The sequence below is a fragment of the Magnolia sinica genome, chromosome 5 (genome assembly GCF_029962835.1).
Source record: "Magnolia sinica isolate HGM2019 chromosome 5, MsV1, whole genome shotgun sequence".
Classification (NCBI taxonomy): domain Eukaryota; kingdom Viridiplantae; phylum Streptophyta; class Magnoliopsida; order Magnoliales; family Magnoliaceae; genus Magnolia; species Magnolia sinica.
In genome coordinates this window covers 92,469,634-92,488,494 of record NC_080577.1, presented here as the reverse complement: position 1 = coordinate 92,488,494, position 18,861 = coordinate 92,469,634, and the positions used below count along the sequence as shown (strand labels likewise).

The window sequence follows — 18,861 nt, the reverse complement described above, 5'->3', positions numbered from 1 at the left end:
TAGGTCTAGCCCTAAAGGGGTTGGCCTTAGCACCGGATTCGCGAAAGTCAAACCGCCTTCCCACAGATGCTTTAAGGTATTGCTCGACATCTAACACTACTTGGTACAATTGTTCAATAGTGTCTATCTCTTTGGCGAGCAATTCTCTGCTGATGTCAGGACGGAGACCCGTTTTAAAACGAGCAAGGGTAAGTACTGGGTCCTCATCAACCTCACAGCGGGTCGAGTATTCTTCTAACTTCTCGATATAGTCCGCAACACTCATGGAACCCTGTTGAAGAGACTGCCACTCCTCAATCAATCGTAAGCAATAAGAGAAAGGGAGGTACTTTTCTTTAAGCGTTTCTTTCATCTCTACCCAATGAACTATTGGGAGTTCCCTCGCTCTTTCTTTCTTTCGCTCAACTGTCGCCCAAAACTTCTTTGCTTGACCCACAAGCTTCATCTTGGCGAATCGGACTCATCGAGCATCCGACATATCATACCACTCAAAATAGTGGTCCATATCCGCCAGCCAATCTAGAAAGGCTTCAGGGTCCAAGTGGCCATCAAATGCAGGGGCATCTACCTTAACTCCCTTGAGGAGTTGTGTATTTAGGTCATATTGATCATTATGTCCCTTATGGGGTGGGTGCACAGGTACGCGCCCATGACCAACTCCTTGGCCGCCTCCATTCCTTGGTCTAACCTCCTGACCAACTGCCTGAGATTGGGCATCCTCCCCAGTGGTGGGGTTTGCCCTGAAGGAGGCCTCTATTTCTTCCAGGCGTTTATCTGTGCGTTGTTCCAAGTGCTTATTTAAGGACTCAACCTGTTGGGCTAACTTGGCCACTGTTTCTTGCAGTTGCTCCATATTTAGTGTGGGGTGCAAGCCGAAACCACGACCCGTACGTGTGGGCATATACTGACTTGCTCACCCTAAGGACCTGCTACGACAACTATATGCGTTTAAAAACTAAATGACCTTACGAGACTATATGGAGGAGACTACACACCGTTACTAAAATTCAGCTATATATGATGGACTGAATGCATGAAGGACTCAAACAAACTAAACCCTAAATACGTGGTGAATTCCCCTACAAGAACCCTAGGCTTTGATACCAAATTTGATGTAGGAGATGAATTTAAATATGATATGCAAGATTTCAGGCTTAGATCATACCAATTCAGAAACAATCACACAAATTCCACATCCCGCATGAAAATCCGAACATTCAATTAAAGGGGAATCTATGCGGGCTCAGGCTTACACACGTTAGGCCTGGATCAATGAAAATTATGAACCAAACAATACTCAAAGGGAAATAGAAATCAACCACACATGTATAAGAATCAGTCTCTAATCCAAGGGATTCCCTAATCTCAATTCAAGGAGCCCTAGGGTGAGAAAATTGGCAAATGACTTAGGGAAAATGTAATCTAGGGCTAGGATTCATGAAAAACGGTTATGAGAGGATAAAAGAGAATAAAAACCTGAGCCAAAAGATGATCCTGTGTGTGGACAGCGGGCTTGGGGCTCTCGCACGTGCCCAGGTACCTGACCGCACGTGCGAGGGGGTGTCGATTGCGGAAAAGCTCTCCTTGGCCCTGGTCAGCCAGGGGTATGCTCCAAAACCCCGAAGTTTTGGGCGATCCGAGCTACGGCTTGTGCGTGGTGCTCCGCCGAAGTTTCAGCCCTTCTGCGAGCCAAAATCTGGAAACTTGCTGTAATGAAGAAAACTGATGCAACAAAGGACAAATTCGAAGCACGGATGGTGGTAGAAGATGGAAAAAAAGAGATGATGGAAGATGAGGTGAATCAAGATCGATGTGGCTCCCACCACGGTAGTTAGACCTTCGAAAGGGAGGGCTTCGTACCCACTTTTGAATTCTTTCATAACTCATGAAGAACAGAAAAATAAAGTAGGAATTTTTTATAAAACTTGAATGAATCAAAAGAACTACAAGGGGTGCCTATTTATAGGGAAAATCCTATACCCCAAAACTCGCACCATGCGCGCAACCTATTACTTGGCAAGGAAGTAAACTTAAATAAAAATCAAACAAAGAAATCCAAAGCATTCACGATGTTCTAAATAATAACAATAAGCAAAACCTTAAATATGACATCAATTCGACGAGTGGGCCATGATCATGAGGTCTTATTATGGGCTTTTCTTGAGTATCGGGCCCACCTTTTTGAACCAAAACTTCGTCTTCTAGCTAGGAGGCCTTCCCTGGACGCCGTCATCGAACCAGATCGATGGTGGGGCCCTCCTGCATACGTACGTGCGTAGGGGGGGTGGCGTGCATGCGTGTGTAGGCGGCGTGCACGATGTCCTCATCAAGAGGCCAAGACCCGGGGTTGATTTTAAATACCGAAGTATGCGGTAGACAGCCGTGAGATGGAAAGTACGGGGAGCTTGCATGAATTGGCTAACAACCCCCACCGTAAATGAGAGATCCGGGCGAGTAATAGTCAGGTAAATAAGTCGGCCTACAAGTCGTCGATATATCTTTGGATCAGTAAGGAGAGCACCATCATTTGATCGAAGCTTCTGTGAAGTATTCATGGGAGTGGGAGCATGCTTGCACCCTAACATGCCGGTCTCCATGAGAAGATCGAGCGCATATTTTCGTTGTGACAAGACCAATCTGGATGATGAGCGAGCAACTTCAATTCCGAGGAAGTAGCGAAGAGGACCAAGATCCATGATATCAAACTTGGTCTTCAAAAAATCTTTGACCTTCCTAATTCCAACAAAATCACTACCAGACAGAATAATATCATCCACATAGACAGTGAGAACCATGATCCCCGTCGATCGATGACATATAAAGAGACAATGATTGACATAACTACAAACAAAGCCAAACTCCAAGAGAGACTGACTAAATTTTTCGAACCATGCACGTGGGGATTGTTTGAGTACATAAAGAGCCTTCTTCAACCGGCATACAAGTGCAAGGTTGTGTGAAGCAACAAAGCCAGGAGGTTGATGGATGTAAACTTCTTCTGCAAGATTCCCATGGAGAAATGCATTCTTAACATCAAGCTGAAACAAGGGCCATGATAAATTAATGGCCAAGGAGAGCACAACGCGAATCGAATTAAGCTTAGCCACCGGAGAGAATGTCTCGAAGTAATCCACATCATGAGTCTGTGTGTAATCCTTAGCAACAAGATAGGCTTTATAGCGATTAATTGAGCCGTCGGGAAGAAACTTGATCGTATAAACCCATCGATAGCCAATAGGTTTATAGCCTAAAGGAAGTGGCATAAGGTCCCAAGTATGATTCTTCTCAAGAGCAGATATTTCTTCTATCATCGCCTTCGTCCAATCAGGACTCTGAAGAGCATGTGAGAGAGATTTAGGAATAGTCTGTGATGAAAGGGAAGCTGCAAACGATTGAAAAGACGGTGAAAGATAATCATATGAAACGAAATTACTAATGGGGTGTTGAGTACAAGATCGTGACCCTTTGCGCAAGGCAATGGGAAGATCTAAACTCGAGCTAAGAGAGTCACCTGAGCCAACATCCAAAGTGAGCGGAAGGGTGGATGGCTAAACATGTGAAGATTTATCTCGACGATGATACACCTGCAAAGGCTTTGGCTCACCCATATCACCAACAGGATGCTGAATAGAGGGGAGATGAGTTTTCCCATGATCACTATTAGAAAGAGGAAGAGTTATACTCCCCCCGACTCGCAAGAGGATCACAGAGGGATTGGCCTAGAGCGGAGAAAAAAGAAATATCCTCAAAGAAGGTTACATCAGCAGAGACATATTTCTTGCGAGTCAATGGGTCAAAGCATTTATACCCTTTTTGACTCCGAGGATACCCTAGAAAGACACATTTAATTGCCATGGGGCTAAGTTTATCATTACTCTCATCTAAAATTTGAACAAAGCATGCATAGCCAAAAACTTTAGGTGGTAGAGGAAATGGATTATCATGAGGATACAATATAGTAAATGAAGATTTGTAAGACAGGATACGTGAGGGTATACGATTAATAAGAAAAGTAGCAGTTAGAAGAGCATCACCCCAAAAATGTTTAGGTAGATGCATACCAAGCAAAAGGCTGCGAGCAACTTCAAGAAGATGACGATTCTTGCATTCTACAATACCATTTTGTTGAGGTGTGCGAGCACATGACGTCCTAGACAAAATACCATGTTCCTGCAAGAAGGACAGAAAGGCAGTTGATATGTATTCCCCCCATTATCAGAATGGAGGGATTTGATGGAATAATGAAATTGAGTGCACACTTCATGATAAAACACTTTAAACACATCAAACACTTCACTTTTAGATTTCAAAAGATAAATCCAAGTCATGCGTAAATAATCATCAATAAAGGTAACAAAATATCTAAATTCAAAAGTGGATGTAACCAGAGCTGGTCCCCAGACATCCGAGTGAACCAGAAGAAAATGTTGAGATTTCCTCCCAGAAGAGCTAGGAGGAAACGTAGCACGATGATGTTTAGACAATTTACAAATATCACAACATAATGGTTTAGTGACAAATAAGGAGGGAAACAAAAGTCTCAATCTAGCTATGGATGGGTGGCCTAAGCGGCAATGCCAGCGAGTCATGGACTCTCGATCTAGAGAAAGGGCACTAGAAGTGGCAACAGGTGTATCATTGAGAAGATAAACGCCTCCCCGCTCATGTCCCCCACTAATCACTATCTTCGTCTGTAGGTCCTGAGACAAACAATAAGAAGGGAAGAAGGTAATGGAACAATTGAATGATTTAGTGGGAGAGCTAACAGACAATAAGTTTAATGGAAAACGAGGCACATGCAAGATTGAGGACAAAGATAAGGAAGAAGAAAGAGGGATGGAACCAATCCCAGAGATGGGAGATTGGGTTCCATCTGCGACTGTGACATACTGAGCGTGAGGAGAAGGAGAATAAGAAGAAAAGAATTGAAACTTACCAGTCATATGGGAGGAAGCTCCAGAGTCGATGACCTAGGAGGTAGGAGAGGATGACGCAAGAAGGGTAGTACCCAACTGGGCTGAAGCTGCGTGAGAAGGCTCAGGAATATCACGAATGTGAAGCCGCATAAAGGCATCATATGCAGCCTGAGAAATGATAAGAGACTCCCTTGAAGTAGATTGCTCAACTGTTGGGGTGGAAGACTGTCTTAGAAGCAACTGTGGATGCAACAGAAGCAGCGACATACGTAGGACGACCATGTATCTACTAGCAATAATCAACAGTGTGATTAGTTCTACCGCAATGTGAACAAATGCGGGAACCATCACGTCCTCGTCCACGTCCACCACGACCACGAAGACTATGGCCGCCACGACTGCGATCTCCCTCGCGGCCTCTACCACGACCACCAAAACCAGAAATGCGCCCTGAAGTCAAGGATGGTATCTGAAGAACAAGAGGACTGATCGCCAGCAAGATGTGCCGAAGGCTCGGGTGGCACAAATGAATGAGAAGGAAGAGTAGAGACAATAGCACACTGACACATGGCATAGACTGTCGTCAATGGGGGAAGATGATACTGCATAACCTGATCTCGAACATGAAGATAATCAGAATTCAACCTAGTTAGGAATTGCATGATACGAGTATCATCCCGCTGCTTATGAGCATGTTCATGATCCTCACTTTTGGAAGGAAGAGGCTGATACATATCCAACTCATCCCACATACCTCGAAGCGTCGAATAGTAATCTTTTAAGGATCTGGAGTTTTGTTGGAACTGACCAATTTCTTGAATAAGCTGGAATACTCGTGAAAAATTTCTGAGATTCCGAGAACATATCATGAAGCATATCCCAAATGCCTTTAGCCGAGGATAAAAACATCACTGAGTGGCTAATCGAGGAATCCATACTATTCAACAACCATGCAATAACTTGATAATTCTCCTTTGTCCAAGACTTGTAAGTAACATCTGTAGAGCTTGGGGGATTATCCAAAATATACAACTTGTCACGAGCTCCTAAAAATACTTTTACAGATTGTGCCCATTGAAGATAGTTGTCACCATTCAACTTAGTGGAGGTAATCTACAAGGGGTTGGATTCAAGAGACCCTATGCCAAGAGATGAGGGCCCTTTGTTAGCCATAGGGGAGTCCAAGAGAAATAAACTTATGCCAAGAGAGGCCCTATGCCGAGAAGGATTGATTCAAACAACTCTTATCTCACTCAATCCTTCAAGATAATAAGAGATAAACCTCAAACAAATATCAATCATCCAAAATACCATGAAACATAGTAAAAAAAGGCCTAATCGAGTGAAAAACGGCCCAGCCGCACGTCCGTTTGAGGTTAAAAACCTCTTAAACATTAATCTTAAGTAAATAACCCTCCATGGGTAGCTTGGGAGGAAGATTTTGGTCCATCTTGAGCAAAGAAACCAAAGAAAAGTTTACCGATTTGAGGTAGATCGAAGAAAAATGGAAGATAGGCTCGATTTTCGAATTTCTCTATTTCACCCAAAATACCATGAAAAGAGGTCCAATAAATTCTGAAAAAATTATGACAAATCTTCTAAAATCAAGATCCATCAAACCCCTAAAATTTTAGCTCAAATGGAATCCATGTGTTCGTACAATGCTGACGTCAGCCGTACGACTGTTGACGTCAACAAGGTGACGTGTCGCCTCTCAATCTGTTGGATGCGGAATGCCTGGATGTAGGCTCTGATACCAAGTAGAGAATGATTTGATGATAATAATGGAGGAGAATATTGAGAGAGAAGAAGGAGAGCTTGGGAGAGATGTTGTGTTAGGCTTGCTTGCCCTAACACACAATATTTTATTATAATAAAGTATATAGTACACCGCAGGAGAAGAGGGAAGTGTGCACATGCACTTACACTAAAAGGGGCCACTAACCACATACATAATACACTAGCATTCTCTATACCACCATCCATATCCTCTTATTCCCCATGCATGCAAAGTGCCTCACATGCGCCAATGTGCTATGTGTGCCATTGTCCATCGTCAATTGCTCCACATCTACGACACGTGCTTGTGGTAATGTGCACAAGTGTTACCATCTAGCTTTGAGTGCCCACGTGTCAAATGTGCCAATGTGTCTATTGTGCCACATGTGTGACTCTATAACTTCAAGCGCCTCACATGTGACATGTGCCACAATTCAGCTTCAGTCGTCCCTCATATGTTGCATGTGACACATGCCACTGTCCTTCCTCAAGCTTCCTGTATGTGCTACATGTGCTAATCTAGTAGATTCTAGTAACTAGGGATTGGTCTTGCTAAACAACACATTTCGAAATACGTCCCAAAATTCTAGAAAATCTTGTTATAAAACAAATGAAGGAAAACAATGTTTCCTTTCCTATAGTTTCCTGGAAATAAGGTTCCCTAAGAAGCACTACTTCCTTTCCCATGCTTTTCATGAATCTAAACAGGCTTAGTGGAATGTATGGTCCTCTTTACTCCCTTACCACATGAAATCCCTTTGCAATTTGTCAAATTTCCTTGCTGAGGTGAGAAAGAGGAAGATCCTTTACCCTCGAGCCTTGTCCAAGCTTGCCTTTAGAGGAACTTCCTTTTCTAATGTCTCTAAGGATTAGAATTCTCTTAATATGGGAATCTCGTAATTGTTTTTGGTTGGGGGCTGCCAGAGTTCTCTGTCGGGTGCGTCTTTGTGGGTTTTTTTGAGGGGCGTCGTGGCCTTGCTTTATTCTCTCTCAGTCTCTACTCCATCTTCTACCTAAGAACTCCTATGGGCCATAAACAAAAACAGTTGCAGAAAGGAAAGGACAATCAAAAAGAAAAGGGGAGGAGAATAATAAAAGAATTCTTTGTATTACAGAACTTTTGAATCTTCCAAGTGATAATGTTGTTTTCAACCATTGGCTCTGGTTACGGTCACGATGTGACGATTCTTTTGTCTCCTTTCCTACTCATGGCTCCCAACTTTGATTTGACAGAGAGAGCTCAAATGTAGAGCTGTACATGAGTCGAACCGAGTCGAGCTTGGGACAGCTCGACTCGACATGGCTACTAGCTGACCCCAGCTCGAACTCGGACCGAGCCTGACTGGCTAGCTCGGTTCGGTTCGGTCAGTAGCTTGGGTCAGTTCGATCCAAGTTCGAGCCTATGTGGCATTTTCTCAAACACATGGAGTGCACCTTCAGTTTCTCACAGTATGCAAAACAATACCAGCAATTTACTGGTATTTCATCAAACAATCAGTAGGCAGCATCAAAATCAAGATACAATGGTAATTTTATAATGTAATGTTTTTTTAGTGATTTGTTCCATTTCCATACCTTCCTCGCCACCTGTCGATCCCGCAGAGAATGTATGCACCTGAAACAACACTTCGTTGAGTCATTTCATCGAACAGTTGGTGAGCAACATCAATATCAAAATAATTGAGTCACCGAATTGGTTCGATTCGACTTTGATTCGAGTTGAGGTTTGATCGGAGTCGATTCGAGCTCGGACGAGCTTGAACTCGGCTCAAAATTTTTTCGAGCTCCAAAAGCAGCTCGACTTGGCTCGAAGTCAGTTTCAAACTGAGTTGAATTGAGCTTTTTCGAGTCGAGTCGAGCGAGTTAACCGAGCTAACTCGGTTCCTGTACAACTCTACTCAAATGTGCCAAGACATTCATGCTCTAGTTTGAAGGGGTGTGTTGTGTGTGTGTTATTCGTGTACTCCTATTGGCATAATATGTCTCTCATGTAATACATGTACGCCTTAGACTTTTGTACTCCCTACCCTTTTTAGCCGCACCCACAGATGCAGACTCTGCTTGTAAGGCAACCCCAACGTTTACAATGCTCTTCATTGCAGAATTCACGCTAAAGGCAACTGACGTCGCAGGGACATGACACCAGAGGGCGAGGTCCTAATCCTAATCCTTCCCTTAGGTGAGGGTGGCAAGGTGTTGACTGTTATTGTTGTGGATAGGTAAGACACTTTTCTAATGAGTGTCTACAAGCCAAGAACCTCCATTACTGCAGTGATGATGACCTTCACTACTTAGATAGCCATGAGTATTATGATGAGCACATCGAGATGGATTAACACTATATAGAGTCTACATGATAGCTAAAGGACTCCCTTGTTGAAGCCACGGTCAAAGTTGATGTTGAAGGCCCCACTCTTATCATACACCGCCTCCTTTCCACAACCAGGAAGAAGAGGAAGACTAGTAACGGACCACTATTTTTCGTATGTGGGTAAAATGCCCGAGTGGGTTATGAAACATGATCATCAATGGTGGAAATGCAATAACATCGTCTCACAAGAGGTAATCGATAAGTCCAAATTGTTGACTGAAAGGCATCCAAAACCATATTAGGTTGTGTGGGTCAATGACATTGCCATCCTCGTGACTCGACTCGGTGTTTAATGTCCTTCAAAATTGGCATTTATGGGGATGGCATTTGGTGTGAAATTATTTCAATGAATGTCATCCACATTCTTCTTGGTTGACATTGGCTCTTTGATCGAAAGGTACAAAGGACGATAGGCTAACGCGCATGCTTTCCGATGGTGAGTTCATCGGCTCCACCTTTACTCATTGTAGTTTATGCCACCTCCTTATCTATCTCCCATCGTCGAGATTGGCTGTTCCCCCTAACTCTCGTGTTTTCACCATGCGGAAATTTGAAGTAGAGAACAAGGAGAAAGGCATAATGTTCACTCTAGTCACAAAATAGGTGCAGGAGACCTATTATAGCCTATGTCACCTCCTTCATCTACTCCCCCATTGTTAACATTGGTTGCTCTCCTAAGGGCCTGTGTGGCCGGACGGATCCCATGGGATTAGGAGGGATGGGATGGATTTTAAGGTAATGATGGTGGTGTCAGTGGATTGGTTTAAGATCCATGGGTTGCTATATCCCGGGACAAGTTAACCGAGTCTGTTTGGCACGCCCGGCATATCTCGGGATTTTACCTTCCAATCCGTCCAACCAAACACGCCCTAGGCACGATTGAACGGGATTAGGAGGGATGAGATCAATTTTAAGGTAATGATGGTGATGTCAGTGGATTGGTTTAAGATCTATGGGTTTGCTATCTTGGGACAAGTTCATCGGGTCTGTTTGGCTCGTTTGGCATGTCCCGGGATTTTACCATCCCATCCCTCCTAATCCCACGGGATTCGTCCGGCCAAACATGCCCTAAACTCCTATGTTCTCACCATGCGGAAGTTCGAGGAAGAGAGCAAGGAGAAATGTATAATGTTCACTCTAATCACAAAACAGGTGCTGGAGCCTATTATTATTATTCAGGATGAGCCTATTCTTAATGAAGTTCAATCCATGCTTGATGACTTCTAAGATTTGGTCCCTGATGATCTGCCTGAGGAGTTGCCTCCGCTGAGGGTTATCCAACATGTCATAGATTTGGTTCAAGTAGCATCCATACCTAATTTACCAGCATACTGAATGAGTCCAACTGAGCGCGATGAGTTGAAGCGTCAAGTTGATGAGTTGCTAAAAAAGGGCTACATTCATAGATTTGGTTATTGTAGCATCCATACCTAATTTACCAGCATACCGAATGAGTCCAACTGAGCGCGATGAGTTGAAGCGTCAAGTTGATGAGTTGATAAAAAAGGGCTACATTCGAGAGAGCCTAAGCCCATGTATTGTGCCGGCCCTCCTTACCTCTAAGAAGGATGGAAGTTGTCATATATGTGTGGACAAATGGGCTATTAATAAAATCATGTTGAAGTACTGTTTTTTCATTCCCCGGCTTGATGATATGCTAGACTTGACGCCAAGTGATGACGTTTTCTCCAAGATCGATCTTTGCAACGGATAGCACCAAATATGCATCCAACTTGGTGACAAATGAAAAACAACATTTAAGATGAAGGACGGTCTCGACGAGTGGTTGGTTATGCTATTTGGTCTCACAAACATGCTTGGCACTTTCATGTGTGTCATAACTTGGTTGTTGTGCCCTTTTATTGGCAAGTTTGTTGTTGCCTACTTTGACGACGTTCTTATCTACAGTAAGTCAAGGAACGAGCACCTCAATCACTTGGGTCTTTTCTTTGGAGTACTTTGTTGCAAGCGCTTCTACATCAACCATGAAAAGTGTACCTTTATGAGTACATCCGTGGTCTTCTTAGGGTACATTGTCTCATCACGAGATGTAGAAGTGGACCGTAACAAGGTGAAAGCCATTGTTGATTAGCTGACACCTACTAATATCTTGAAGTTTGTAGTTTCCATGACTTGCCACATTTTTTAGACGTTTGTGCAGAACTTTAGCAGCTTCATGGCTTCAATCACCGATTACATGAGCCAACATGTTTTGATGGACAAGTGTAGCAACAAAAGTGTTTGATATGGTCAGATGTAAGATAATCGATGCTCCAGTTTTATGCCTTTTAGACTTTGAGAAGGTATTTGGGGTAAGTTGCGATGCTTTGCACATCGCATTGTTGGGGTTCTTAGTCAGGGGGGCCATCCAATAACATTCTTTAGTGAGAACCTCTTTGATGCGAAGCAATTGTACTCCACTTATGACTTAGAGTTTTATGTCGTTGTTCAGACTCTACGACGTTGGTGTCACGATGTGGTTGGCACGAAATTTGTCCTATACTCTAATCATGAAGCACTCAAGCTATCTAAACTCTTAGTAGAAGATGAGCTCTCGCCGTTTCAAGCGGTGCGCTTACCTTCTAGAGTTCTCCTTTGTCATATGTCACATGGTTGGTATTGTTTTGGGATTCGAAGAGTTACAACGTGAGTATGCTATTGACAAGGATTCAGACATATTTATGCAGACGCTCTTAGTGGTGAGTATGCGAGGCACCTACATTTCAACAGTCAAGATGGCTACTTGTTTTGAGGGATGCAAATTTGCCCACCCGGTACGTTTATCCATGAGTATGTTGTGAGAGTGTTACATGTTGGTGGGTGTAGTGATCTCTTGGGCTGTAATAAGACCCCGACCCTTGTTGGAGATAGATACTTTTGGCTACATCTAAAGTCAGATGTTACAAAGATTTGCCAGTTATATAGGGTTTTCCAACTCACCAAGGGTCAAAAGAAAAACAATGGATTGTATCAATCAATCACTGCCGATCCCACATGCTTTGTGGGTAGATCTTAGCAAGGGCTTTGTCTTGGGATTACCAAAGACCGTTTGGAAAGTTGACTCAGGATTTGCGGTGGTTCAACGATTTTCAAAGATGGCTCATTTCATACTATGTTTGAATACAACAAACGCCCTCATGATTGATCAATTCTTTTTTTTTTCGATGGGTTGTTTGTCTTCATGGCCTTTCGAAGACGATTGTATCAAATCGTGATACCAAGTTCATGGGCTATTTTTGGAAGACTCTTTGAAAGACAAAGAAGAAAAACTTTAGTACACTAGTGCCTACCACCCCAGTGCGATGGTTAGGTGGAAGTTGTCAACCGTAGCTTGGGCAAGTTATTTCGATGTCTTACATGTGATCATATAGCTACGAGGAGCCTAGTAATCCCATGGCTGAACTTTCCTATAATAACTCCGCCAATAGGTCCACAGTGATGCCACCTTTTGAAGCGGTGAGTGGTATGTGATTGCTTCTTTTAGTCGATTTGGTTTCTTTACTCATAGAGTTGAGACCAAGCATAGAAGCTAATGAGTTCATCCGCCATATGTAGCAGGTACATGACAAAGTTCGATGCAATATTGCTACAAAGTAATGAAAGTTATAAGGAACATGTAGAAGCAAGATGCCATTTTGCTGATTGTGGAAGGTGACATAATTATGGCCCGTATTCGTTCTGAATGGTTACCCTCCGTATCTCGAAGAAGCTCCATTCCCTTAATGTGGGACTGTTCAAAATTATAACAAAAATTAGTGCCAATGCTTATGTTTTAGATCTCCCTTCTAGATTTACCTATCAGTCCTACTTTGAATGTGGAAGATCTTTCCATCTATCGTTGGCACAATACTGATAATGGTATCGAGGAACAAGCTATCACACTTTTGACCATTTTGGCACCTACAAACATGATCATTGATGTTCTTGATGACCATGTTGTCTTTACGTGCCAAGGTGGTTGCCAGATGTTTCTTGTTTGTTGGCAAGGATGACCTCTCTCCGATGCTGCACGGATCATTGTTACAGACTTCCAACGCCTGAATCCTAACCTTTATGAGCAATATCAGGTCATTAACTCACTGAAGTCGAGTTCTTTCAAGCTGAGGAGGACCAATGCAGGTTGAATTGGGCCTAAGACTCATGGGCCAAGCCTAGGCCCAAGCCTCATAGCTGGCCCATCAATAAGGAGGCCCAGGCTTCCTAATTAGGCAACTAACTATGCAAAATCAATTAGCCAAAATTTCCTATATTTATTCTTATCCCTTGAGCATGTTTTTAATCACTTTTTCATTTTTGTAGCAATTCATTAGTTGTCAATGGCATTATGAACCTTCCTTATTTGTACATCTAAGGGTCCTATTTAAGGACCTTACATGAGGCCTCTGAACAATTTTAATTCGGACTTTTCTTTTTGATTTTTGACAAATTATCTAGGTTGGAGTTTTTGGGTTCCATCTTATATAAATCATGAAGGGTTTTCATCTAATTGATTTGGAGATTAAAAAAAGAAAAATACGTTGTGTTGAAAAACCTTAAAAATCTGAGGCAATTTCCTATTAATGGTGTCACCATGCGTGAGAAAATTGACGTGATATGGTTTCATATTTAAATAACACCGTTATGTAATTTTAAGATTCTTGCAAACCTTTTTCATCTTTGGTGGGATTTATGAAATTAAGGTTCCTTGTGACGTGATATATATATTTGCAATTACACCTCATGGGTTTTATGTGTCAGTCCTTATCTCAGGTTCATTTTTGAGTTTGTGACTATAAGCTTGCTTATTTTGTCTACTTATGGCAGGTATGTTATTGATTCTGGATATGTGAAGCAACGACAATACAACCCATCAACTGGCATGTATTCACTTGATGTTGTCCAGATCAGTAGGTAAATAATATAAGCTTTTCTGGTGCTACTCCAAAATTTGCACATGTGCTTGTTATTTTGCTTTTTGTGTATGCATTTTCTGATGATTATGTTTCAACTTGGCTGGCGAATCTATTTGGCCTTTTGCTATAATATGTCTTTCTTATTGCTTATTTATTATTTGGGGCTCTCTTTGGTGTCTCTTTAGTGTTGGGCAGTTCACTTGAACACAGCCGCATCTAATGATTGATAAAAGTGATACGAGGTGCAAACTGACTTTGGCTGGCCCAATCCAATTCATACTTCTTTTCTTTTTTGTTTTGTTTTAAATTTGTTGTTTTTTCTTTTGGAACAACCGAGGAAAATGTTACTAAACTAATAGCGAATATAGAAAGAATGCGCCGCTCATAAATTTCAACTATGCCACCCCAGCTGCTGCATCCGTGTGTATGTGGTGTACGTTAAATACACACACACACATTACGTGCATAGTATAATCTAAGAAGAATCTAATAGATGTAATGCATGCAGTAAATACAGAAACATGAACTGACTCACACTGCTATATATGCATGTGGATGAATGTATCTGAGCACCAGAACCCACTACAGAATGATAAAGACAGTTAAAAGTTTTTTCTCTCAGTGGCATGGTTCACTTGTCTGATGTGCGTCTCCAACAAGACAATTTTTTCCTCAAATAAATTGCTCTTATTATGTAGCTTGAAGTAAAAATTCTCATAAATTTTGGTGCTTCTTCATTAAGGTGTTCAAAAAATCTGGGTTCAATAATGAGTTGAGTGGGAGTGGATCTGGGCTTTTGGTTGCATTTGTATTGGTGATTTTGGAGAAGCATTTAGGATTGGGTCTGGCCCCAATTAATTGTGATAAGGCTTAGATGCTGCTGATGATTTAGCATTGGGTCTGCAATTACATTAGAATGGATCTAATGTCAGGTTGGTCCTAGGTTGAATATGGGGATTTTGAAGGATTTTCATGAAGAGGGATAAATTTTTTTGCAATGGTTTTAGAGGCAAAAAAAATAAAAAAAATGATGAAAGGGGAACACCTTAAAATGATGAAACAGGAAATGTTCTCTTTGGCTTTTACAGCTTTATTTGACTAAATGGACCCTTGGATCCCTTGATGATCAAGAAAATATGATCACTGCCTCCAGATGAACTGCTTCAGCACAATGGGGAACATTAAAAGCTCAAATCCTCTCATTCATTGTATAGGCATGAGGTTTTGCGTTCAGTATAAGAATTCCGCTGATGTAGAAATTATGGAGTGCACTTTCAAACATGAAATGCCCATCATATGCTTAATATTTCTAACAAAGAGGAGCTCCCATAAGTTGGTTGTGGACTCAAATTTATGAATAAACCATAGGGTGATTCATAAAGAATTGGCTAGGTTTAAGTAAGAGTCACGAAACAACATGAGGCTACTACTTAAAAGTAAAACATCAATAGTCGTTTTCAAATATGCAGTGTTAACTGGGAATATAATCACGGAGTAGAAAACTCTCTTATAATTGAATTTTCTACCTTACTGTTCTTTCATAATTTGTTATTCAGATTCCATTCTTATTGTCATCATAGCCTTGTTCCAGCTATTTGTGGTATTCTGCTTTACATTCTATTTTTCCAATCATGTTCAAAACATGAATTCTCATGATTGTTTTGCAGAAGTTCTATTAACACTTGATCACTTAACATTAACCTGAGTCCTTTATCCAAGCTTGGGATTGGCTGGTAGGGATGCCAATGGGTACCCAGACCCACGGGTGGTACCTAATGGACCCAATCCAATTTTACTGGGTCCTTATCCAATTTTTTGGACCAGTTGAGATATGGGTTGAGGTTGTTATAATATCCGCCTTTCATTTTTTTTATTGTTGCATATTTCTGATTTCTTATTATTATCCTTGATCACAAACTGCTGACATCCAAATGTCTAAATTTTACATGATCTACATTTTTTTCCTTTAAAAGATTACTTTACCTGCTGTGTTTCCAGTAAGCTGTAGTTTTTTGTTCTTTATTGGTTTACACAACTGCAGAGTCCAAGCTGATCAGCGTGCGGGACGAGCTGGACGAACTTGTCCTGGAAAGTGCTACCGACTTTACCCCTCTGCTGTCTACCACGAGGAATTTCTTGATGCGACAATCCCTGAGATACAGCGGTCTTCTCTTGCTGGAACTGTTCTCTATCTGAAATCACTAGACCTCCCAGATATCAATATTCTCAAATTTGATTTTCTTGATCAACCTTCAAGTAAGAGAATGTTTCAGCCTTCTTGTTCTTAATTTATCTGAGATGGTCTTTTGTGCTTCACATGCTGCATACATCTAATCCACTTGGATATTTTCTAGCTGGTGTAGTGTACTCCCTCACTTCTAAATTTTCTAGTTCTTATGGTTTTGTTTTCTGTTAGACTTCTATATGGTGATTAAAGCAGCGCATTGTTACTGCAGGTGAGTCACTAGAAGATGCTTTAAAGCAGTTGTACCTCATTGATGCAATTGATGAAAATGGATTGATAACACACATTGGACGGACAATGTCTGGTACTGGATTTGTTCCATTTTTAGCCCTTTGGATTTATAACTATTTTTACATCTAAAAGGGAAAGGATTTGGTTGTTTTGAAGATTTCATGCATTACAGATAGAGGGGAAGCCTCATATTTGTTTTAGAGGTACAATTGTTGACGTGTCTCTGTCAATCACATAATTAAAGGAATGTGCTTTATTGGTCTGCAATTGATGACGAAAGAAATATCAAATGCTGAACCAAGAATACAAATGGATAGACATATGGATATATTACTCCAATGGAAGGCCAGGCCACTGTTTAGTTATTGTTAACCCATCAACAAAATGGTAGAAGTTTTGACAGCATTCAAAGCATGGGTATCACACCCTTGGATACAGAAATATTGTGGGGAACATCGGGAAATATCCAATGTATCGTGTAATGTATCACAATATGAGGGAAGCATGGGGAAACTTTAGAAAGATGGTGGAACTTTTTAGTGAAAGTTTTGATGAGAGACACATGATTACACATTTAGAAGTCAAAACATTAGAAAAAAAATGTGCATAATACTTTTCCATTATGTAGGGGACAAAACTATGCAGCATTGTCCATAATTGATGCAATTATAGCTAGAATCAGTTCATATCATTCCAATATCATAAGTACAAACAATGAATCACAGGCAATTAACATAAATTCTTTCCACACATTTAGGGGTGTCAATGGGTCGGGTAGGCCCAATGCGTAGCTAAATGGGTGCGGGTAAAATCCTGCCCATACCTGAACCTGGCCTGAAGATGGTTATATTTGTATAATACATGGTCATGCATATCCAGCACTCTAATTAATTTATAGTCTGCAATCATGAACCATTAATAGTAATTAGCACTTTTTTTAATTGATAAAACTATAAAAGGAGGTTGTTTGTTCTACAATGTTGTAGGATAAACTTATTCTACAACACTTTACATGTGGGATTGACCGTGGTGTGTGCAATGTCTATGCCATTGAATCTGACCAGTTGGGTTGTATCATCATTAATCTGGGGCACCCCAAAGTTCAGGCCAATCCAACCATTAAGCAGGCCACATGAATTTGGCAGTTTTGGGTAGTTATACATTGTTTTCTATAGTGTGGCTCACCTAGTTATTGAATAGTCCTGATTTTTGGGGCATCTGATCTTCAAGGTGGGGCTTGGTTGATGCATGGGTTGGATGGCATACACACATCCCAGGGACTCCACACTCAAGTGCCTCAAAAAGAAAATTGGAAAATAGAAGAGAAAAACTATGTTACTATGGCAAAATTTGATGGACCAAGGGTTGATTCACAACACTTCGTTCATAGGGGTTGTACACATGGCATACAGTAGCTAAAATTACACCATCCAAATTGTGGGCCATAATTTAGATAGTGAATAATTATTTTAATGGATTAATTACTTTAATTTCAGATTGGTGGACATTTAATGGATGGTTGAAAGAAAAAGTATCCAATTGCACAAATATAGAAAATATGAATTCAAAATTTAGGGTTGTTAAACTAGTTCGGTTTTTGGGTGATGACCTATTTACAGTGGTGCACCTAATTTGCATGGTTTAGTTTGAGTTAGTGCATGCGAAAGTACAATTCCTAGTACCTGCATTTCAAGATTGCACAAGTATCAAATAAATCATAGTAGAAACCTTTTGAGTCCTAATGTGTATGGAGGGATCATCATTCCAATGCCCCTCAAATCTCCGTTCCTCACCTTGAATTGTATCACTTATTGGTCGTGCATGATACAAACGATGAATTTTGGGGTCTAATCCATTTTCACATAAGAGTTAATGTGGCTTGAAGAGGAAGGATTCGTCAAAATGGACATAAATTAGTGGTTGTGCACAATAATGAAGGGCAAATCTTTGCTTGATGATGAAGCTAAAGTAAATTGAGAGTCTAATTAAAAAAATGGAAAAAAGGAGCAATTTCAAAGCTATTGGAAATAGGTAGTTCTTTAGGAAACCCAAGCCATCTATTGGAAGGAAGAAAGTTTCAGCCTTTTGAAGGAGCAAAGACAAAATTAGGAAGCTCTCAAGTTCGAATACAGAAGGAAGTTACAAGAGGAGATTCTGTGGCATCAACATTCTCATGGCTTATGGCTAAAGTAATGTGACAAGAGCATGATTTTTTTCATAGTATTGCCAAGGATGGGGGATGATGAAACATAATCTCAACTATCCAGATGAATGGAGACAACATAGATGAGAAACAAAAAATATACAAAGCCATTGTGGATTTCTATTCCATTCTTGTGAGTTAGTTCAAAGTTGGACAATCTGGTCTTTGATTGGATCAGAGATGAGGAGGCAAATTTGGTGTGTTATGGTATATATGACCTGCTG

General features: G+C 41.1%; 1 protein-coding gene across 2 annotated transcripts in view; it reads left to right on the top strand.

The window, feature by feature from the left end:
* Positions 1-18,861, top strand: part of LOC131246305 (probable pre-mRNA-splicing factor ATP-dependent RNA helicase DEAH4) — a 120,544-nt gene that overhangs the window by 62,955 nt on the left and 38,728 nt on the right. For both annotated transcript variants that reach the window (XM_058246276.1, XM_058246277.1), the window contains exons 8-10: positions 13,870-13,956; positions 16,000-16,214; positions 16,415-16,507. In XM_058246276.1, coding sequence (XP_058102259.1) covers positions 13,870-13,956; positions 16,000-16,214; positions 16,415-16,507 — 395 coding nt within the window. The remainder of the gene's footprint in view (positions 1-13,869; positions 13,957-15,999; positions 16,215-16,414; positions 16,508-18,861) is intronic.